The 24,490-nt window shown below is 42.5% G+C and overlaps 1 protein-coding gene across 8 annotated transcripts in view; it reads right to left on the reverse strand.

Annotated features, from left to right (window-relative positions):
- The window catches only part of ESYT2 (extended synaptotagmin 2), an 83,781-nt gene that overhangs the window by 24,567 nt on the left and 34,724 nt on the right, over window positions 1-24,490 (reverse strand). For all 8 annotated transcript variants that reach the window (XM_021693003.1, XM_021693001.1, XM_021693004.1 and 5 more), the window contains exons 4-11: window positions 24,035-24,111; window positions 19,929-20,001; window positions 19,592-19,681; window positions 11,899-11,954; window positions 6,867-6,987; window positions 3,246-3,422; window positions 2,146-2,228; window positions 717-765 (exon numbers count right to left, since the gene is read on the reverse strand). In XM_021693003.1, the coding sequence (XP_021548678.1) occupies window positions 717-765; window positions 2,146-2,228; window positions 3,246-3,422; window positions 6,867-6,987; window positions 11,899-11,954; window positions 19,592-19,681; window positions 19,929-20,001; window positions 24,035-24,111 (726 nt within the window). The remainder of the gene's footprint in view (window positions 1-716; window positions 766-2,145; window positions 2,229-3,245; window positions 3,423-6,866; window positions 6,988-11,898; window positions 11,955-19,591; window positions 19,682-19,928; window positions 20,002-24,034; window positions 24,112-24,490) is intronic.

Genomic DNA, 24,490 nt, shown 5'->3' on the forward strand with positions numbered 1-24,490 from the left:
ATGGGCCAGGAGATAATATAACATTGATCCCAAATACTGAATTTCATTATCAAAGAAGTTAACATGTTTGTCTTTATGTCTATGTACTACTTAATAAAATAGTATACACGTGTTTCAGCTTAAACACCACAAAGCAATTCATCGAAGATAATCCCCACTCAGTGTTAAGAGACTGCCCTGGGGAGTGCATAAGAAAATGTGTTACTTTGAAAGCAGTGGATCTCAACACTCGTTCGGTTAATTATGCCCTACTTATCCCAATTATACCCATCTTTTAGAAGCCACCTCAAAATTTTCTTTTTTAATACGTTTTATTCTGACAGAAATATCGTGCTTGAAGTAGTGTCTGCTTGTTGTAAACTCCCACCACCCTATAGGCGGCTTTCACGTGACAACTTCTCACTGACCGCACTGCGCTAGCTCTGTTACTAACTCCAGCTATCTTTAAAAAGCCCACTTTTGGGGAGCTTCTCACAGGCCTCTGCCCGGACTCCCAAAGGAGAGCACATGCCTGCCTGAAATGGTCGGTTTGTGCTCATACTCTTAGGAATTTCTAGCATATGCTGGGCACACAATACACACTTATCTGATTGGGCTGTTAAACTTACTTCTTTTCACTTTGCCATTATTAAAAGGCCTAAGTTCTCAACATCGTGTGGGGGACCAGCAGGTCTGTCAATGCTCATGAAATAGAATAATACTCAAAGAAAACTTACTTCATCTAAAAGGCGCTCCTTCTCAACTTCAATAAGATCAATCATAAGACTATAGAAATAACAACACAACAACTTTAGAACACAGAAACACACTTCTTACAACTGAAATAACCTTAAACATTTGTCTACGAAAAAGTACTCCAGAAATGTATCAAAACTCTATAGTTTATCAAGAAATAGACTTCTTCCAGAAGCTTCCTCAGGCTTATCCCAAAACTATGAAGGGAAGTAAAGAAACAAGCAGGGGTGAGTCTCTGGGAGGTCAGGACCCTCAGTTTGGCAAAGCCAGGATCAGAGTTGTAAAAAATGTGGTTTTCCCCACAACGTAGCTATTTATAATGTGCTGAAAATGTTTGAAAACATTCAGCCCTCTTGTCTGACATGCTCTCCCTCAGCGCTGCCATCCGTCACTACAGCTCAGTCACCCATGCCCCTTTCCTGTCCTCGCTCCGCAGCTCTGAACCATCCCCACAGACGTTTCTGGTTCAGCTCTCTGAGAGCCCCTTCCATTTCCCCTAGAAGTCCTGCTCTGCTGCAAAGCATGGACCTCCCCTCCCTCAGAAGTCAGAGATGATGAGGATGGGCTGACTGCACTCCTATTTTCTCTCGCAGCTGCCCCTCCTCCTGCCCTACACCAGGTGAGACCCTCCCAGCTCTTTCCTGGTCTATCACCACAGTCCCCAGGCTCAGTCCCTGCTACTCTGAGCCACACAGTGGTTTTATTAGAATGCAAATCTGATCCATCACTGCCCTGCTTACAATCTTTTGGTCACTCCTTGTTAAACCATCTCATGAATGAATTCTGAAGTCACAGCATAATACACAGGCCATTCTTGAGGAGGCCAAATCTGTCCAACGTCATCTATCCCTGAATCTTTTACCACAAGAAAGTCAGTCAAATAATAAAGATTAGGGTTAGATGTATTTTTTAAAAGCTCATGTTTTTCAGCTGTAGTGGTTGTTCAATTTAAGTAAACAGGTCAATATTTATTTTTCCAACGTGTAGGCACAATGTAAATCACTATCCCCCCTGCTCCCTGAATAACCCAACAAATCGAAAAAGTTTAAAAACTCCTTTCTGCAGTCTAGAGCAGAGCCTGCACGGCGTGAAGGCAGGCTGCGGTACCGGCCCCTGGGGCACACTCCACATGCGGGTTACCAGCACTTGAATGTGGGCACATAGCTACATGTGGCCAGTGGCTGCTGAAACCGACACAGATCTAAACCTTTCCTTCTTGTACTTAAATGTGAAACTCTACAGGAATAAAACATACTTTAAGAAGTCTAAGGTGAAACAAATGTTATATCTAAGAAGCCACTTAAAAATACATGTGACACATACATAGCGTATTTTTTGAAGCCGTATTAGTTCTAAGTGTCACTACTCAGAAGAAAGAGCAGCCTGTGTTCTCCTTCCCCGAGGGTTTACCTTCCTAGGAAGTCATCCTTGTCTGGGTCTTCATCAAAGAGCTCAATCTCTAATTCCTGTCCAGGATGTTCATAGACTAAAGCCTGAAAAAACAAGGAGTAGTTATCTCACACGGTTCCTACTGTTGGCAGCTACTGAATAGGAGGACTGTAGTAAAGAGCTCCCTGCAGTTCTCCCCCATGGTAAGTATGGCAGCACTGACTTCATGTCATTGCCCAACCACACACACACACGTCTCCACGGGAGACCGTTCCGAAGCATCTGCCCACACAGCAACAGTCTACTGTGTTTCCAGCTACCCGAGTCAAGTTCCACTGCTCCGAAGTCAGGTCACCAGACGGCACCCACAGACTGGTACAGGCCTGGGACATCTTTCTAGTCCTGAAGCGGCTCTGTTCAAGTGCTGTTCTTGGGATACCAACAAGTGATCCATTTACCACCACTTAGAGATTAAGAAATCCGGCAACAGACTGGTTTGGGAGGATGGGAAGCTGGTGGAGCACAAAGTGTACAACTGTTCTGAAGAACAATTTTGCAAAAATGTATCACTCCTTTCAAAAAAGCATGATTTATGACGCAGCAATTCCACTTTGAGGAGCTTATCTGGAGGAAACTTGGTCAAGTGAAGAAAAATACATTCCCATGACACGGGTAACAGCAGTGGTTCTAATGCTGAAATGAACAGCCAGTATCTCCTTGGGTAAAGAAATGATGGAACCTATTCGGTGAATGGCAAGTATAAACCATGTTCATCTATGTTCACTGACCTACAGAGATGCCTAGATGTAGTAAATGAGAATTTACAAAACAGTACATAATCTCATGTTTGTAAATGTTTACATGTTAACAACCACAGAAATCACTTTGTCAATTATTTATTGTGATAGTTTAATGTAATTAAAGTTTAAAATTTATGTGTTGTTTATGCCTTGGCACGACAAGAAAGTTGTGAGGTAGGGACAGAAGGTACAATATTTTTGAAGGTGGGAAACGAAAGAAAAATGATTTAAATGATGCTCTAAACCAACCACACTCCTGCATAACAGGAGTGGAATCAGAATTGGGGGAGAAGCCAACTGACGCCACTGGACACATCTTACCTCGTACACCTCATTCCACTTGGGACTGAGGTTCTCTTTGATGACCTTGCTTTGGAAGATCTGGTTGCCAACTCGAATAACTCCATAGGGGTCTGACTTTCCCTTGACGAGTCCCTTAAGGTACGTATCTTTCCCCTGAAGATCCTGAGCTTCAATAAAATGTATCCTCAGAACACCCTGAAAAGAAGGAGCACGCACAGACTGGTCACTGTGACACACGCAGAACAACGGCTGTGTGCTCACTGTCCTAAGAACGGGGAAGAGCGGACAACATGAAGACCCTCTCCCTGCGCAGCAGAAAAGAAAGTCAACACGGACCGTCGGGCAGCAGCGCGGAGGGAAAGCCAGAGCAGGGCGGACGGCAATGTCCGAGTATCACTACTTTCCGTCAGGAGACCAGACCAGGGAGGAGCGAGGGGTGAGGCCCCCAGTGACAGTGTGCAAAAGGAGCCCCAGGAGCCTGACTTAGTCTCCTGGATCACCCAACAGTCCTGTGTTTGGTACGACAGTGACTGAGAACCACCATTACAGGATGTCTCAGAAGTGTCACTAAGCCCTTGGCAGGCGCTCATTACTTCAACTTTTAGAACAATCCTATGAAATACAGCTGACCAGAACAAAACAGGTTTGAACTGCGTGGATCCACTTATATACAGATTTTTTTCAATACAGAACAGTACCGTAAATGTATTTTCTCTTCCTTATAATTTTCTTAGTAACATTTTTTCTCTAGCTTACTTCATCGTAAGAATACAGAATATAGTACATAACATATAAAATATGTGTTACTGGTTTATGTCATTGGTATGGCATCTGGTCAACACTAGGCAATTAGTACTTAAGTTTTGGGGGAATAAAAAGTTACATGCAGGGGCGCCTGGGTGGCTCAGTGGTTGAGCGTCTGCCTTTGGCTCAGGTCATGATCCCAGGGTCCTGGGATCGAGCCCCGCATCGGGCTCCCCGCTCGGCGGGAAGCCTGCTTCTCCCTCTCCCACTCCCCCTGCTTGTGTTCCCTCTCTCGCTGTGTCTCTCTCTGTCAAATAAATAAATAAAATCTTAAAAAAAAAAAAAAGTTATATGCAGATTTTCTACACAGGGGCTCAGCGGCCCCACCCATGTTGTTCAAGGGACAACTGCACTGTCATTAAATTTATTTTATAGAAAGGAAACTGAAGCTTTGCAATACATACTACTCATAGACTTTACACATAGTTTTCTTCTCCTAAAATGTTGTTTAATTGGTAAAATAAAAAAATGTTCACTCACACCTCTTTCAAGGCAAACAATGGTGGTAAAGTTAGCACGAGGCAGCATTCTCCAAAAACCCTTTCAAAATCATTGGGTAATAGTCCTGACCCAATCAGCTAGGAAGACATGCATTTTTACAGATAAATACGCTTTTAAAAACTTAGAGAATTTCCCATTTACAGGAAATGTGTCTAAAGTTTAGATAATCTGGCAACATGTTTAAGGAGTGTGGCTTTTAAACCCCACAAGGCTAAGGAAGGTTGGATCTGGGCGGGCACAGGTGCGCACCACGCTCAGGGAATAAAAAGTGCGAGTGGCAAAGGAGCACGAGGATTTCTACATGGAAGAGAATTCTTGTGTTTTCAGAGATGAAAATCCTAAGTTAAGGAAAAAAGACCTGCCTTCCTCATATGCAGTGTCCCAGCAAATCTGAATGCCAACAGTGTAACTAGTTCAGGCATCAATTAGCTGGGGTGTTGGTACTTTCAAAAAATGTAAGGCAGCTCAGACACGTTTGAGGGTTTGTACACTGTTACGTAGATCTACCTTAACCACAAAAAAGTAACAAGCATCAAGCAAAGTTGTCTGCTTCCACTTCAGCAAACAAACTAACCACCACCACACACCCAGTGAAACAGGACCAACTCAACACCGTCTGTTTAGTAAAAGAAACCGTCCAGTGCTTGTCAGTGCCACACTCATTACGGACATCACACAACAGGGCTGCCTGCTCCACTTCGGGAGGGCGCAGATTCAGTGGGGTGAAGGGCCCAGTGGGAAAAGCTCTGAGAAAATGAGCAAAAGGAAAATCGTCCTTTGGATTGGAGTCGGGAGGCCAGAAGGGGCGGCGCCAGGCTCTACCAGTCCACTGTCCGCTGCAGACCCAACAGGGAGAGATGCATCTCCCCGTGGATACTCATTTACTGTCCCGTCGGGAGAAAGGAAGGTTTCCTCCTGCCCTGGCAACAGCTCAGCCAACGAGAAGCCACTACACTTCCCAGCTCCAATTTACACCAGTGGACTTTTAGCTTAATGCAGCCCCTCCCAATGCCCCCTCTCCTCTGTAAAAGAGCCTCCTCTCCTTTGTTCCGCAGAATCACCTATGGTTTTGCCATAGCTTAATTGTCCCAGATTGCAATTCTCTGCCATTCCCGAATAAACACATTTTTGCTGGTAAAGTAACAGCAGTTTATTTTTTTATTTTATTTGGGGGGGTGGGTGGAGAGAGAGGGAGACAGAGAGAGACCGGCAGGCGCAGCAGAGGAAGAGGGGGAGAGAATCTTTTTTTTAAGATTTTATTTATTTGACAGAGAGAGACACAGCGAGAGAGAGAACACAAACAGGGGGAGTGGGAGAGGGAGAAGCAGGCTTCCCGCCGAGCAGGGAGCCCGATGCAGGGCTCGATCCCAGGACCCTGGGATCATGACCTGAGCCGAAGGCAGACGCTTAACGACTGAGCCACCCAGGTGCCCCAGGGGGAGAGAATCTTAAGCAGCTTCCACACCCAGTAAGGAGCCTAAAGTGGGGTTCAATCCCACAACCCTGAGGATCATGACCTGAGCTGAAATCAAGAGTCGGACGCTTAATGTATTGAGCCACCCAGGCACCCCTGGGGGTTTTATGTGAAGGTTAATAGCTCTCACTAACCTGTGAGGGCCCATCCACTCCAAGGACCTCTTCTCTGACCAGTGGAGGGAATACTATGTCCTTGACCAGCAATTTCTCAGTCTTTGGTTGAGGTTACATAGTTTACTCAAATGAAGGTGACTCCAGTATCTGTGACCTAACTCTGTGTGCTAGGCATCACCCCCAATTTACAGATGAAGAAACTGAGGTCCATACATGCCAAGTAATGTGCCCAAAAAGTAAAGCTGCTATTAGACCCCAGGGCTGTGACGGAGATCCAGGCCCTGCCCTTCCATCCCGTCCAGGGCAGTTCTAACACCAGCACTGCTTCTGCCACGGTGCTTAGGACTCCAGAGGCAACCACACTCTCACCGCCGAGAGAAACCCTGTACCAGTCATTATACAAAGTGCCCATCACTTAGACTAAGCTGTTACATTTTGATAATACAAACAGTATGTGCTTTCTGAGATAACTAAGCCCTCACAGCAGTCCTTTATGACCTGCAATAATATTTGCAGAATTAAATCCCTCTAAGCACCTTGGACATTCATGGCTGAGGTTTAAGAATTGCCCTGAAGTCTCTGATGCACACTGGCCAATCTCCTAAGGAGTGTGACAGGACAAACTACCCCATCAAGATCCATGTGGCAAGGTCACTGTTAAGAGAACCACGAGAAGTTACAACATCCAACTATGTGATAAGCTTCTCTGTATCTAAGTGCCAATGGGTGCTCAGGAGTACTTACCTTTGGTATAGGAAACCGCAACTGAGCTATTTGAACTTCACTGACAAGAGGAACGGTGATCCGATTGGGAAGCACCAGATAGTTTGATATTATATCCAGAATGATCGTATCTGACAGACCACTATTAGGTGGGTGGTAAAAAGAACAAATCAACTATCAGGCATATCAATACTAGTTATCGCTTTAACAGCAAACTTACCACAAACATGATACAACACCCCATTTACAAGGTCGGAATTGTCTAATTTTTCAAAGACAACATTAAGACAGTAATTCAATACTTTAGCGGCCATATGGCCATGGGATATATATATAGCTGAGAAGTACAGCTGAGAACACAAGGTAACATTCTGGCTACATTTCACAATATTCTAAATAATGTTTCATATGTTCCTGTGTGACTTCATCATTGATTTAATATCAACTAAGACACATTACATTTTCTTTTTTTTTTTTAGCATATTTCAAACAGCCACAAAAGTGCAAAGAATACCATAACAAACATCCACCTACCCATTCCATGTTTCTTACATTAAATTTCTCATTATTTTTGCATAGCTTCCAGTCAAGTAAAAGAATTTAGTTTATTCTCTCTTCACACTGTATTTGCATACTGAATACTGTAATAATTTTGAAATTCTATATACCACTGCACAGAGAACTCAGTAATATGAATAAAATTGTGGAGGATAAAGAAACAAATGTACTTTTAATATATTTTTGCCCATTCTTTGGGGTAAATGTGAAAATTAAGTAACATGGGACGTTTTTGAAAGCATAAATGAAATTTCAACACCTTTACCCAGAACTGAGAAGTTTTAAGAGAATCTTATTTCTTGCCAGTACTTCTCAGATGTTAAAATTGTTAACAGATATATATAAAGTAACTGTACATATAAAATACCCACTAGGACAGAGTGAAAGTCTCCATCATTAATAGCTGAACATTCACTCTAAGCTGGGTATCCAAATGCAATGACAAGAGAATGGGTCTTACCTTAGGACTTTCCAGTCCAAGACAGAAAAAAGACTGAAAAACCCACAACCCCACAGACAACACAGCTCTATTTATGCATACGTCCGTGAATTAGACGTTAACACTAAAGAGACAGAGAGGGTTTCAGCTGCCAGACACTGGATATATGCTCACTAAGCAGCGACGTGAGGTGGTCCTTCAGAGTTTGAATACCAAGCATATTCTTACTTTGCCATTCACCTCCAACCCCAAATACTGGTTGTGTTTATACTGAAAAATCTGCTGGAAAAGAAGACCCTTTGATGATGCTATGCTTTCAAGAATCCCTTAACTGCTATGGTGGTAGGCCAACCGTCTCACCACCCACCCCAGCCATGCAGACTGAGAGGCCCAACCCCCAGGAAAGCAGAAGGCCCACCCTGGGCCTCATCCCTGCTCACCTTTCTATCCCACTGTGTACACGCCAGCCTCCTCCTGAATTACCAGGCCTGCAGTGCTGCTCCTAATCGTCCCCGGGGGCATCGACATGTGGCTGGCCCCTCTGCTTGTCCTGGCTGCTGTCGTGGTCTAGAGCGGCTCTTGGGTCTAGTCCTCTTTGTCCTTCGGAACTGCCTGCTCATCACCTGACTTTTGTTTCTACCATAATTCTCATCCCTTCTTATACCTTTACCACTCAGTTTAGGGTCCTTCATTGAAACATGTAGGGACAGCCAAAATTTATGGTCAGGTGCAGTAATTCAGGTATTACTGCTACTTTATAATACTCCAGGTTCCATTTTTTAACAATGAATACAGCATGTAGATGTTCATTTTGTAATGCTCGAGGCAAGATTTGTTAGAAAATCTTTGGGAAGCACAGTTCAAATTTTATGTTAAGTCTATATGTATATATTTTATTACATAAAATTTACATACATATGAATGTTACATTATATAAGTTTTACATAATTTTGTATAAATTATATATATCCTATAGAAATAATATAATTTTATTTAAAAGGGATGTTTTCATATATACCTTTTATACCACAGCTTTGTTTCTGACTGGTGTGTATTTCCCTCCATATTTCTAATATACATGAGTATATATTTTTAATAATATATATAATCCTCTATATACTAAATATATTTTATAGACTGCATGCATAGAAATCTATATATAAAATAGCTAAAAACTATTACTATTTTAAAGAGAACCTGTCATTATCACTAAACACCATCATTAAATAAAACTGAGTGTATATATTTATATATCTCCGTGTATACAGACATACATGTGTGAGTATATATATTTCCCTTTTACTTCATTTTGTATTTTTATTTTTTAGTAGGCTCTATGCCCAACATGGGGCTTGGACTCAAAAACCCTAGGTCTAAAGTCATATGCTGTATCAGCTGAGCCACCCAGGCGCCCCCTTATCCGTCTGTCTCTGTTTTTTGAAGTGGTTCTTTTTTTTTTTTAAGATTTTTTATTTATTTATTTGACAGAGAGAGACAGCGAGAGAGGGAACACAAGCAGGGGGAGTGAGAGAGGGAGAAGCAGGCTTCCCGCGGAGCAGGGAGCCCGATGCGGGGCTGATTCCAGAACCCTGGGATCATGACCTGAGCCGAAGGCAGACGCTTAACGACTGAGCCACCCAGGCGCCCCCCATCTCTCTCTTTTAAATAAATGATTTGCGACTGACTCCCCCAGCTGCAGGCTTGCCAAAGGCAGCATATACCCTCTGGCTCACGCTGTAAGGGAAGTAATACAATACTATTTACAGGGTAGCTGCTCAACAAGCCCGTGTTTATTTCAGTCCTCCTATGATATAAAAGGAGGAAAGTAGAACAAACACATTTTTTAAAAAAGATTTATTTATTTATTTTAGAGAGTGGGTGGGGAGAGGGAGAGAGAATCCTCAAGCAGGCTCCCTGCTGAGCATGGAGCTGGAATCGGGGCTCGCTACAGGACCCTAAGATCATGACCCAAGCTGAAATCAAGAGCCGGCTGCCTGACTGAGCCAGCCAGGCATCCCAAACACATTTCTACACCAAATGGCAACAGGGGTTTGCTGTTTGGCTGGCTGACCAGCATCCGGTCCCACAGATGAAAGTACTGGTGAAAGTTCTTCCTTTGCTTCTCCCGCATCCCTACCCTGGCCCCCCTGTTCCTCTTCTGGGGTGGGTACGTGATCATCAGAATCACAGGGTTTGTCCAGGGATGGGTGGACAAACAGAAGTCAGCCCGGCAACTTTTGCTGGAACTGGCAGAAGAAGGTTCTTTTCAGACCAAAGCTGCTGAGCGCGAACAGTAGCAGCTAGAAGCTGCTACTTCATAGCAAGGGCCTGCCTGACAACAAACCCACGCAGAGAGAAGCAGAGTCGAGAGTGAGACAGAGAGCCCTAGGGCATCATTTGAACAGCAACACCTGCCTGCATCTGACTTCACCCTGCAATGCTCCAGACTGCTCAGTGACATGAGCCAGGAATAAGCCAGGAGTGGGAGCTCCATGAGAGCAGGTGTGACCATTCCGTTCATAGCTACACCACGGCACTAAGAACAGTGGCTGGCTCATACCAGGCACAATACCTATTTGTTGGATAAATGAATAAATCGTCTTAATAGTATTTACTCATTTACTTTCTTTTTAAAGTTTATTTAAGTAATCTCTACGCTCAGTGTGGGTCTTGAACTCAAGACCCCAAGATCAAGAACTGCACACTCCTCCAACTGAGCCAGCCAAACAACCCCTACTCATTTATTTACTTTTTCATTTAAGTCTACTTATGTTGGGCTTGTTGCTTGCAACCAAGTATCCTAATGAATACTTCAACAGTTCTTTAAGTTGTCCTTTCTTTGTAAAGATCTTTATTTAAAGATAACAGAACTTGCAATATCCATTAAGCCACAGTACCTAAAAAAGATTTTTATTATGAGGACTATGCCTCATTTTATTAAAGTCCTAAATTTTCTCTGATAATGAAACAATATAAAGTTCTTTCTAATGGCCATTTTAGGGGCATAAACAAGCACATAGGAATAGAAAAAAAAAAACAGACCACTTTAATTTCTGAGCTATTTTAGAAAAAAAAATCCAGATTAGGAAAGTTATCTACTAGGAACACGTTTAACTGTATTTCAACATTTAAATACAAGAGTAAATAACAAAGGCAGGTTTCCAGAATTTCCTGCTGGCAACAATAGGTCCATCGCAAACAGTCACCTCCCATCAGGTGAGATGGATGGTTGTGACCTGAGGAAGACTTCGCTTTCCTCATAGCAGGGATGTGCCATTCATGGTTTCATAAGCTTATTATGGGCAAATTTCCTCATGTTTTAGCTGTGAGATTGCTACAGAATAATGAAGGGACTCCCAGTAACGTGAGGCAGAAACTCTAGGTTTCTCAGCTCTTGCACCCAGGCCCTGGGGCGACCCTACACATTCCTAGGTCTAGTACCTACACTTACCCCTCTGTGGGCAATGGGAGGCATGGGGGGGGGGGGGCAGTAGCACAGCCTAAAAAGACCCCAAAGGGCTAGTTCTGAAACATATATTCATTTTTTAAGTTTTATTTTTCTGAGAAAATAAGAAAAACCAAATTAAAAAATTAACTTGCAGAATATTAAAAGGCTGTTTGTTACTTTTCTAAAACACCAAAGCTTGGAGCAACTGGCTGGCTCAGTTGGTAGAGCACGTGACTCTTGATTTCAGGGTCATGAGTTCAAGCACCACACTGGGCATGGAGCCTACTTAAAAATAAATAAATAAAAAAGTTAAAAAGAAAATACCAAAGCTGGAAAGATGCTTCACGATGAATGAAAAATAAAATGAAAGGTGAGTGACTCAGTCTAACACCCTCACCCACTCTCCTGCTCACTTGGTCCCATGTCTCAGATGCAGTTAGGAGAGCGGAGCCTAGCCAGTCTCTTCACCTGAGCCGCACACAAGAGCCTGCTGAGAGGCACGGATGCTGCCCGGTAGTGGCCTTGCCCATTCTGTGTTGTTTTCATGACACTAGAAATGCACACAACACCAACAACAAGCTAAGCACAGGACATGACATCATACTTACTTTAATCCAGGGATATCGAGAAGGTTCGTCAGTCCTGTCCAGTTAATTTCTATAAGCTGTTTTAAAAAAAGGGCAAAAATACTAAGTTTCCAAATTATTTCAATTACCAAATTAAATCAAACAGGCTTTTTAATAAGCAAAATGCATTAGTTCATAATACCATCCTACACCTTTTCACTTTGTAAAATATCAAAGTCATCGTCCTTTGTTGGTAAATGAAAAGCTATCTCTTTTTTTTGTTTAGTTTTTGATAGTATCTGTTTCCTCTGGTAAAATCAAATAATTCATATACCTTTCCTACTGATGGACACTTAGAATATTTATAATTTCTCTTTGATTCAGTGAATATCTTTTTACATACATGTTCTTGTAGCACATGCAAACCAGCATTCAAAAAGTGAAAGTTTTGGTCAAAGACATATGTTTATTTTTTACAGATTTTTATTTTAGGGGCGCCTGGGTGGCTCAGTCAGTTAAGTGTCTTACTTTGGCTCAGGTTGTGATCTCAGGGTCCTGGGATCAGGTCCCATGTCGGGCTCCCTGCTCAGCGGGGAGTCTGCTTGTCCCTCTCCCTCGGCCCCTCCCTCCCCCTGCTTGTGCTCTTTTTTTTTTAATTTCTTTTATTTATTCTTTGATAGAGATACAGAGAGAGAGAGCACGAGCAGGGGCAGGGGCAGAGGCAGAGGGAGAAGCAGGCTCTCCGCTGAGCAGGGGGCCGCACATAGGGCTCGATCCCAGGACCCTGGGATCATGACCTGAGCCAAAATCAAGAGTCAGATGTTCAACTGACTGAGCCACCCAGGTGCCCCTAAAGATTTTTATTTTTTGAAAGTAATCTCTACACCCAACATGGGGCTCGAACTCACAGTTCTGAGATCAAGAGTCACATGCTGCACCAAATGAGCCAGCCAGGCGCCCCTTATATGTTTATTTTTTATGTTCACAGATGCTACCCAATTGCCCCAAAAATAAGATCCTGTACTGATTTATATATATATTCCTACCCTAAATGTATAAAATGTCCTTTATACTCTCCCCAAAAACAGATATTAAAAATCAGTTCATTTGGTAGTTTAAAAATGGTACTTTATCCTTGCTTCAATTTACATTTTCCTGATATCAGTGGAACATGTTCTATCCACTCAGTCAACATTTGTATTTTATTTGCTCAATTTTCTAGTGGGTATTTGGGTATTTACTTAGAATAATTCCTACATAGTTGGCTAAGATAAGATTCCATTTAGTGGATGTAGACGGGTAAAAAAAAAAAAAGCTTGATTAGAAAAACTGCTTTCTTATCAGAGTGCATATTGCGCATAATAAAATTACTTGTGCTTTATATTTGTAGAAGAAATGCTAACTGAAATTGCATGATCTCAATTACCCATATAGTTGCAGTAATAAAACTGCTCAAATCCCTTTGGGAAGTGTAGAGTTATAAACAAACACAAGCTAGAAGAGTCAAGACTCTTTTGGATAGACCAAAGCTGGAAAAAAAAAATTTTTTTTTTAAAGATTTTATTTATTTGAGAGAGAGAGAATGAGAGAGAGCACGAGAGGGGGGAGGGTCAGAGGGAGAAGCAGACCCCCCGCTGAGCAGGGAGCCCGATGCGGGACTCGATCCAGGGACTCCAGGATCACGACCTGAGCCGAAGGCAGTCGCTTAACCGACTGAGCCACCCAGGTGCCCTGAAAAAAATTTTTAAGAAGTCCTGAAAGACTAAGTTTTTTCAGAGTTAGAGAAGTGAAATACAAATTTATTGCAAATATCAGTACAAACTCCTACTGGTGCCCTCGTACCCACCCTCCCCAAGAACAGGTGTAGAAGCAATCACAGTCTGGGGCAACCAGCAGCGGCCAGCACCCTGATCATGACCTCTCAATACATCTTCCAAGGGATTGTGAAGAAGCAGCTGATTCCAGGACTGGGGCAAGAAGTGTTAAGATGAGCCTGGGGCATCTTGTTGAATCAGAAAGCTCGGGAAACACTCAAAGGTGGATGAGAGGTCCTGTCAAAAGTGGGTCCACTGGAAGGGACTTTAACTAGAGATGATCAAGGGTCATGAGAGTAAGCCCTCTGTCACCTCTGACAGAGGGCTTACTCTCATGACCCTTGTCAAAATGAGGAGATACATTTAATGCTACCCAAGTTCAGAGAAACCAAACACCAGGGAGGCAGGAACAGGATTTAGCTGGGTTTGAGAAGAGATGTGAATGCAAGAAAGAAGCCCCCAGGGAAGGGACCCATTGGAGGCCCTGGAAAGAGGAGCTGGCCTGTCCTTGAGCAAGGGGAGGAAGGGACAGGAAGAGTCCAGAGCCATGGGGGGATGAGAAGGGGGAGACAGAACTTGTGTGTGAACCAGTGTGTGAGTGTGAGAGCATGTGTGAGGACGAGTGCAAGAAAATGAGCATGTGAGTGTGAGCACATGTGAGAATGAGTGAGTGAGAGAGGTTCGGAAAGTGAGCATATAAAGGGGGAAGCCACAAGAGGGCTGGAAGCAAGGCAGTGCTTGGGAAAAGCAAATGAAATTAGAGTCCCTTGTCACCAGCCCAACCTCTGCATTGGGACTACTAAGATCTCTGGGAGAAACGGAAGAAACAGACATTTCCCAGCCCCCTCTCTGGGTCGCTGCAGCTCCCCTAGGAGAAATGCAATCAACAGTGTAGTTACATGTTCACGGAGCAACACAAGTGAATCTGTGTACTGCATGAAAACCACAGACATGCCTTTCTCCTCTCTGCTTTTCCATGAACGCACAGTCTGATGGATGTAGTGAAACGTATAGTTCAACTGTTTATTTCGGCACTTACTCTATGTCAGGTGTTCTAGGTGCATTAAATTGTACAGTACAGACCATGAATCACATGGGAAGTCTGCTAAAAATACAGACCGGTGGCTCCCATCCTTCTCCAGAGTTTTTCAATTAGTCACTTTTCACTGGTGGTAAAGGCCAAGAAACTCCTGGGACTTCCAGCTTCCACCTGGGATGTAGAAAACTGGAAAGCGCATCAGAAATGCACAAGAAGAGCTGAGGTGACAGGGCCACCAGCCTGAAACCCTCCCTTAGAGGCAGCTCCGAGAGTGGCTAAGGCCACCGCAGGGCAATTGAGAGGTTCCAGTTGAATCCTAATTGCTAAAGACCAGGTGCAGGTGAGACAGAGAAAGCCCTTTGAAATCCAGACACAGGGCATCTGCAACCCACTGGGTGGGCTGAGCACGGCTACAGAGACTAGGGAAAACACTTCTTGCAGGGGTGAGGTCAGGGAAGGAGCAGCTGCTGCTGGAAAGACCCAAACTCCACCTTCCATGGTAAGGAAGAGAAGCCACTGGGGAAAGTGACACATAGGTGAAGGTTCACTGCAGATGGGGAGAGGAGAAGAAAATACCCTCTATGTCTGGGGAGAGTAGGATACCATCCCAGGCCCTGACTGTTAGAGATCCTGAATTACTGGAGGCAGGTGTGCAAACTCACTCCTGCATTAAGACCCACCAAAGACACAAGTACAAGGAGACGGCAAGGTCACTTGAAAGGGCAGTAGCCCTGAAACCCAGTACAGGCCAGAGCAGTGGGGAGCTCCCCTCTTCCAACTAGTGGGGGTAGGGCAAGACTATCCAAAATAATCAAAGATATCAAACCACTGATCCAGGAAATTCTGAGAACACCCGACAGGATAAATATCGCCAAAGCTCCCAGGTGACCTGCTATGTGGCCTAAGTCTGGGACCCTCTCCAGTCTGGTAGATCTGGTGGACTTGTCTGCCCAGCCCTGCCTCTCCACCTCACTGCTGCCTTCTATACACGGCTGTAGGAATTGGCTTCTGGGAGCCTGATGCACACACTGCAACCTTCCTCCTCCCAGCCAGTCTAGGGGTCTGCGTCTGACGCAGCTGGAACAAGGAGAGGAAGGCAGGAAGACGCACTGCCTCTTGAGTGAGCTGGCAGCCCTGTTTCTGGCATGTGGACTGGAGGACCAGAGGAAGCTGGTCTCAGAGGGAAGAGAGAATTTAGCAAAGGCATATCAGGCATGGGAGACAGACAGTCACAAAGGCCTTAAATTCTGCATTCCAGTAGGTTTCATGAGAGAGCAATACATGCTATTTTCATTTAAGTAAAGCCTTTCCTTTTTCCCTTCCTTTGATTAAGGTACCTCAGTTGCTGGACCTACTTGTAGCTAACAGGACTCAAGTTCTCGTCACTGTAAAAGGAAGATATTTCCATTTTTACAGATGGAGAAATGCATTCTGTGGTTCAAAGACTCTGCTAGCTGGAAGGACCCTCTTAGGACAAACACACTGTGGGTATGCCCCATGTCATCTCCTGAATAAGTTCTGGAAGAAACCTGCTGGATTTACTTGAGGCTAATCTGTGCTCTTGGAATAGACCTAACAGAGAGCTGGGGATTCTGAAACACCCCCTCGAGTGTATGCCAGAGGCAGTTTCAACAACAGTCAGGTTAGCATGAGTGAGTGGCCAGTTCCCTGTGACACGGCCAAGGAGAGACACTGGCTTGTTCTGGCCCTTACCAGAACCTTCACCCAAGTTTTTGTGTTTACCAATACTTGACTTCTGGTGTTAAGACCCACCAGAAAGCTAAACCTATGTGTAGGAAAATACTTAATTTCTTAAAAATCTGAGGACTTACTATGAACCAGGCATCTACTGGTTTTTTTCATTTCGTTTTGTTTTGTTTTTAGATAGAGCGAGAGAGAGCATGAGCAGGGGTAGAGGCAAATGGAGAGGGAGAGGCAGACTTCCCGCTGAGCAGGAAGTCTGACGTGGGATTCGATCCTGGGACTCCAGGATCATGACCTGAGCCGAAGGCAGACGCCCAACCGACTGAGCCACCCAGGCGCCCCAGGCATCTACTGTTTTATACCTACTGACATTTAGTCTTGGGAGGCAGTAATCCCCGTGTCACAGATGGGGAGACGCCCACTGACGTGTAGTCCCCGTGTTACAGATGGGGAGACTTGGGCTTAGAAGGATTAAACAAACTTCAAGGCAGACTTGGAGAAACCCAAGTCTGTCACTTAACCATTACACATACTGCTTTCATTGTACTCTGAAAGTTTGTCACTTTAGAAATTCTTAGTTTTTTTTTTTTTTTTAAACAAGTAGTGCATTATCAAAACTAATTGAAACAAATCAACAAGAACAAAAATGTGCAGAGGTTTCAGAAGAGTCTCTGGCACTATTCTTCTAAATCATCTGGATAGCCAAAAGCCCCCAAATCTTTGTAGCTGTATTTTTACTTAGGGTGAGGAAGAATTACTTGGCAACCAGTAGTGAGTTCTGTTCTCATATTTTCCAGTCGAAAATAACTAGAAAAAAAAAAAATTCCCTTCTCTCCAGAGCATATGTTTGGCTACTTTACTCACCATATAAGGAAATGAATGATTCTGAACTTTTCACAGCCTCATCCATTTCTGACACTAAGATTTTGTTTGAAAGTTACAATTTTTTTTTTTTAAGATTTTATTTATTTGACAGACAGCAAGAGAGGGAACACAAGCAGGGGGAGTGGGAGAGGGAGAAGCAGGCTTCCCACTGAGCAGGGAGCGGGATGAGGGGCTTGATCCCAGAGTCCTGGGATCATGACCTGAGCTGAAGGCAGACGCTTACCGACTCAGCCACCCAGGCACCCCTGTTATTTTTAAAGTAAATATACCTATGGAAGATCTAACCTAAGAAAGAGTACTACTAAGTTTTGAGGGAGATTTAAAGATTTGGATTTCATTATTTTCTGAACTGAAAAAGGGTCTTTAGTTGTTAAAAATTCCCTGTAAATCAAAAATACTTAGCTATCTACTAAAGATTATTTTTTTATACTCATCAATGAAGGAAGTTTCTTAAGCATATAATGGCTTTTAAACTGGTATGTGCGAAAAAAAGACATGAATTTTAAATCTTTTAGGGAGCTCTTCATTTCTCAAAATTTTAATAAATTAAATTTTAACACAGATTTCTTAATTCCTTTTTTAATTTTAGTGTTTTATGTAGTCAGAATACATTCAAAATTAGCCTGTTATTTAAGCAATAAAAAGCAAATGAGAGTAGTACTTTTACTGGTAAAAAAGTGAAGACACTTAATTCTTGCGTTTTTACACAGAAAAAAATGCCATTTGTTTGGTCTAAATAAACCCGTATTTAAAAAAAACACAACAACAATAATTTGTATTAAGTTATTTAAATCAAATTATAAAAATTAATATTATTTTAAATATACATAATGTTAACGGTACCTCCAAAAAGGACTCACAAAAGTTATAAAAATGGTGTATCATGAAAAGATAACTGAGAAACAGGTCAGTTTATCCACCAGACATTTACTGAGCCATATGGAGACAGATACGGCTGCGGCTTTCGAAGAGTAACAAGAAGTATGCCACAACACACAGGACAGGAGGGCACCAGGGGAACAAGGGGAAAGCTGACTACCTGTGTCTTTGGAAGGGCTCATACAAAGGACAAAGACAGTGTTCTGGGAGTAGGAAAAGACAAAGGGAGGTGATGAGAGACGACGGGGGCTGGCACTATCTTTGGATTATGATTCCTCCCTGTGGCTGGAAATCGGGATGCTCCTGAGGGGCAGTGCCAGGAAATGAGGCTGGAGAGAGACCCCACCTAGACCACGAGGACTGTCTGCAAGGGAGAGATGCTCCCTAGTAGGTCTGTTTGCTCCTTGGGAAGATAGCCCTAGTGGTGAAGTGTACAGAGGACCGAGCCAAGGCAGAAAGCCAATCAGAGGCTACAGGAGCCCTCATAAGGAGGAGCCTTGTAGATAAGGAGCCACCCAGGTGAGGGGGAGGGGCTAGGGTGAGGCGTCAGTCTAGGCGGGAATGACATTTTTGTTGTCTTATTTTTGAGCTAATAATGACTAAGTATTGACTACTTATAATAAAATGTGGAATACATATATATTCCATATATGTGTATATACACACTAACAGTGTGCAGTGATGATTAGTACAGTTTATCCCAGTGTTAGAACAGAACTCAGCAGGGGTGTCTGGGTGCTCAGTCACATTCGTGACTCCGCACCCCCCACGGGGCCCAACATTGGGGTGGAGCAAAACTAAAAAAAAAAAAAAAAAAAAAAATATATAAAATATATATAATTCAATCAAAACCAAACCAAACCAAAAACCTTCATGATTCTTAAAAACCACGTACTGTGCAGTTCATTAAACACCACGACAGAAAGGCGATGCGTGTGAATGATGGCAGCCTTTGTTGGTGGAGGCTGCAAGGAGATTTAGGGGTTAGAATGAGAACGGCAACTCTGTCAGCCTATGGTCCCAGACTTACTGGTTTTGTGACTTGGACAAATTAGACTCTCAGTTCCTGGTCAGTAAAAGGAAACTATGTTAGTATGCAACCATAAAGTTAATAAGGATTAGATGAGCAAATATCTATAAATCACACGCAGTGATACGTGCTGAATGTTAGTTACAACCTACACTTTTTAAAAAGTTTATGTTTTCAAATTTTCTGTAACAAACATTATTTTTTGTGATCAGGAAAAAAAGCTATTAAGAGATGAAGCCCTCCATTAAGAGCATAAAGAAGTATAAAAACACTCAAAGGATTCACCTATCAGAAAAGGGAAACGTGAGAGAAGGACAGACTTTGTTTCTCTGTTTTACATATCCTTGTCAGTTAATGGGAAAAATGAAATTAATGTTTACTTACTGGTTTCCTAAGGAAGAAAATAGACAAGGCTCCCACTAGGGGCATGTCTCCAATCAATGGTTCCAGGATCACCCGCATTGTACCATGAATCTAAATTCAAATGGAAAAACCAAAACACGTCATAGAAGACAATTTCACAGGCCATTTACTGATTCAAGAAGGAGGATACATGATCATCTTAGTGACTTCTGAGCATGTGACTTTATGTTTCTCTCAAGTATAACCTACAAATAGAAAACTTAACTTCAAAGAAATTCTGAGTTAATAAAAACTTCACTTTTCTTTTTGAATAGAGCATAGAGAATTTTAGAAGAGTATAGAACTTTAAAAACCTTACCTGTATACTTTGCACACCGGCTCTACAAAAATATCGCTTGATCTCCAAATCAATCTCACAGTTTCCTACAAAACTAGCAGAGAAGTTCTGTATTACTGTCTCTTAATCACCACAGACCTGCAAGGTACATAATCTGAGTAAAATGACAGCAAAACAACCAAAACCAGCCTGTAGGCAAAACTGTAATGTGAGGCCCATGTCCGAGTATTTTACTACCCAGAATCACAGACGTCCCTGCTAGCAGATTCGACATTGCCACACCGATTACACGTCACTTCTCAAAGTGCAGCTTCTGGATCAGTCTCTTGATGGAATGTGGTTTTCATTTGTTTTATAAACAACTGTGCTTGTTTAAAACATAAAAAAAAAGCTTAGATTATATTTCACCAGGAGTAAATTTTGCGTCCATGCTCCCTGGTCAAAAGGAACAGCAGTGTTCCAGGGCTCTGGATATCAAAGGCTAGAAACAATGCGTCTTTCTGAGGCACCAATTTTACTCAATGATTGAGTCCTTTCAATCATTAATACAAAACGAAACAAACGAAACAAGAATATGGTACAATGCTGAATGCCAGGCTTGCATCTATTCTTAATACGAACATGAAACATCATCTATGTTTTGTGTGGGATCTCCGTGATTTGACTCCCACCCTCAAAAGCAGCACATCATGCTCCTGCCGGAGGACATCTGGGGGCAGTGTGACAGATGCTGGAAAGAGTGTCTGAGCACACAAGTACAATACTAAAGAAAGGCATCTGGGATGAATTCTTCCGGTATTTATGTCCTGGTGTTAAAGCCAGCACCTACAGATTCTTCTTACTGAGCAGGACCCTGGATCTAGCTGGTAAAACCACCTGTTAAAAAACCACCTCAAAACTTTCCTTCTCTTCACCCTAAGACCTGATCATTTTATTTCCTAATATCTGCCAATTACTCCTTCCCCATCTCTACCGCCAATAACCTAATTAAAGTCCCAGTCAAGAACACACAAAAAAGTGGAATGCAGATATTTTTTAGAGACATAAATATCTGAGCAGCATAATCTGCATATGTTGTTATGACTGCTAGAATCATGAAAGCCAGACCGCGTCTTCACAATGGCATCCATTAACTGATTCATTCAAATGTTTAATAAATGTGTAAGAAATCCTCCCTCGGTGCTGGAATAAGAGAATACGGTTTCCATCCTCATGAAGCTCATTATCAGCCTAATGGACAGTCCCAGGGTGCAGCTGAGCTGAAGACATAGCAGGGCTTCCTTTTATCCCACTGATGACACAATGTTCACAGTAGTTCCTGGTATTTTAAAGATGCAGATTTTTCCATCAGATCATTAGAGGCTGTCAATGCTCCTTTTTAAAGTAAAGGTAATTGGTACCAACTCTGTACATTTACTACATTTATACACTTCAGAAACTCAAAGACAACATTATAAAATAAAAGGATCCTTAGTCAAGGATCAAAATAAGGAACAAAACTATGAACCGAGTCTGTCAGTGGACACACTTCAGCGGTTGCCCCTTACACAGCTGTGTCATTAGGCCTCACAGGGAGGCAGGAAGCCAAGAGTAAGTTCACAAAGAATGAGGACAAGAACTAAACAAAACCACCTTTATCTGCCAGGTGTGGTACCTGGCAGACTGTCAATTAATCTTTCCCAATTATTTTTTATTGTGATAAAATACACAGAATGTAAAGTGGACCATCTGCATCATTTTAAGTGTGTAGTTCAGTGGCATCGAGCACATTCACCATGTTGTGCGACCATCACCACCATCAACTCCAGGACTTGTCCATCCTATAAAACTGAAACTCTGTCCCCATGAAACCACTTCCCATTTCCCCTCGCCCAGACCCTGGTGCCCACCATTCCAATTTCTTTCTCTGTAAGTCTGACCACTCTAAGTACCTCATGTAAGTGGAATCATACAGTATTTGTCTTTTTGTGACAGGCTTACCTCACTCAGCATAATATCCTTATGGCTCATCCATGTTGCAGCATGTGTCAGAATTTCTTTTTTTTTTTTTAGCTTTAGAATGGTATTAGATAATCAGCTATTTCCCAAAGTCACCTTTTTTTTTTTTAAGTTTTTATTTTAATCACCTGGTGCTCAGCAAGAAGAATTTCCTTTATCTTAAAGGTGACTAAAATTCCACTGCATGTACAGACTCATTTTCCTTACCCATTCATCTGTCGATGAACACTTGGGTTGCTTCCACATTTTTTTTTTTTTAATTTTATTTACTTATTTGATAGAGAGAGACACAGTGAGAAGGTGAACACAAGCAGGGGGAGTGGGAGAGGGAGAGGCAGGCTTCCCGCGGAGCTGGGAGCCCGATGCGGGGCTCGATCCCAGGACCCTGGGACCATGACCTGAGCCGAAGGCAGATGCCCAACGACTGAGCCACCCAGGCGCCCGCTTCCACATTTCGGCTATTGTGAACTGCTATGAATGTAGGTGTACAGGTATCTCTTTGAAACCTTATTTTCAGTTCTTTTGGGCATGGACCCAGGAGTGGAACTGCTGGGTCTTACAGTAATTCTGTTTAACTTTTTGAGGAACAACTATTTTGTTTCAACAGCAACTGCACCGTTTTACATTCCCATTAACAGTGCACAAGGGGCCCAGGTTCTCCACGTCCACGCCAACACTCACTGCTTTCTGTTGTTTGATAGCAGCCGTCCTAACGGGTATGAGGTGGTAGCTCACTGTTTTGATTTGCATCTCCCCGAGTATCAACGAGGGGAGCATCTTCTCATGTGCTTGCTGTATATTTGTACATCTTCTCTGGAGAAATTATTCAAGACCTTTTGTCCATTTCTGAATCGGGTTGTGTGTTGTTGTTTAGTTTTAGGAGTTCTATATACCTTCAGATATTAAATGCTCATTGGACATGTGATTACACGGACTGCACTGATTCTACAGATTGCTTTTAGGGTTGCCATTTAATATTAAGTCTTCCAAACGAAGAACATGGGACGCCCTCCATCTACTTATATCTTCTGTAATTTCTCTCAGCAGACACATCTTTCACCTTCTTGGCTAATTCCTAAGAGTTTTATTCTTTCTGATTCTAAACGAGATTGTTTCTTGATTTCACTTTTGGACTGTGCATTGTTAGGTACAGAACGTAACTGATTTTGTGCGTGCTGACTTTATATTCTGCTACTTTGCTGAATTTATTAGTTCTACAAGGTTTTTTTGTGGAATCCTTAGGGTTTTCTACATATAAGATCACATCACATGTGAACAGAGACAATTTTACTTCCTCCTTTCTAACCTGGATGCCTTGTCTTTATTTCTACCTAGTGGCTCTTGCTAGGACTTCCAGTGTCATGTTAAATGGAAGTGGTCAAAGTGGACACGCCTGCTCCTAATCTTGGAAGAAAAGCTTAGTCTCGCACCATTGAGTATGATGTTTGCTGGGGGTTTCTCACATATGCCTTTTTAAAAAAACTAATTTATTTAAGTAATCACTACACCCAACGTGGGGCTTGAACTCATGACCCTGAGATCAAGAGTGGCACACTCCTCCAACTGAGCCAGCCAGGCGCCCCTCAGATATGCCTTTTATTATGCTGAAATAGTTTTCTTCTGTTCCCGGTTTGTTGAGTATTTTTATCATGGAAGAATAATTAATTTTGTCAAATGCTTTTTCTACATCAACTGAAATGATCATGTGGTTTTTTCCCCTTCCGTTATGTTAATGCGGTACTTGATTCATTTGTATATGTTGAAGGATCCTTGCATCCTGGGAGTAAATCCCACTTGGTCATGGTGTATAATTCTCTTAATGTTGCTGAATTCAGTTTGCTAGTATTTTAATGAGGATTTTGCCGTCAGTGTTCCTAATGGATATGGGTCTGTAGTTTTTTTGTAGGGTCTTTAATTTTTTTAATTTAACATGCTTATGATTGGCAATTATCTAGGCTATCAGGAATTAAGACACAGAAAATAAATAAATTTGGGTCTTCAACAATTTAGTCAAATTCCACCAGACAACAGGTAAGAAGCGTGCTCATTATATCTTCCACTTTATGGGTACAGCTAAATGACTTTATAAGCCATTAACTATGAAATAAATGTAACAAATAAAAACTTACCTAATCTGAAGGTCCAAAATAATTTGCCTTTTGTCCACATTTTCAGTGTACACCTTAACACCATTGATCCTGAGGGGCTGAAACAAGAGGCAGCTTATTTTAAAATGCTTATTTAAAAAATAAACCCAAACCTTACAATGCGCCATAGAGATTAGAACAAGCTTAGCACTGGGCTATAGGAACTAAACTTCTGCTTTCAGAGTGTACTAGCTGTTTCACTTTGGGCAAGGTAGTAGGCCTCCATTCTCCACTTCCTCCATCTGTGAAGTAGGGATAATAAATGGCATCTAACGAGGTTACTGTGAAATCAAAGGACATGAGGAGCATGTGTGGTGCGCAGTGAGTGCTTAAAGGTCAAACCCATGGCCCTTTGTTTCGTCCAATTTACTTTGACCCTTTCCCTCTAACTTTGTCCTTACATGGTTTGAAACATAACTTCCTTTCTTTTTTTTCCTT

This window comes from Neomonachus schauinslandi, chromosome 12 (genome assembly GCF_002201575.2).
Source record: "Neomonachus schauinslandi chromosome 12, ASM220157v2, whole genome shotgun sequence".
NCBI lineage: Eukaryota > Metazoa > Chordata > Mammalia > Carnivora > Phocidae > Neomonachus > Neomonachus schauinslandi.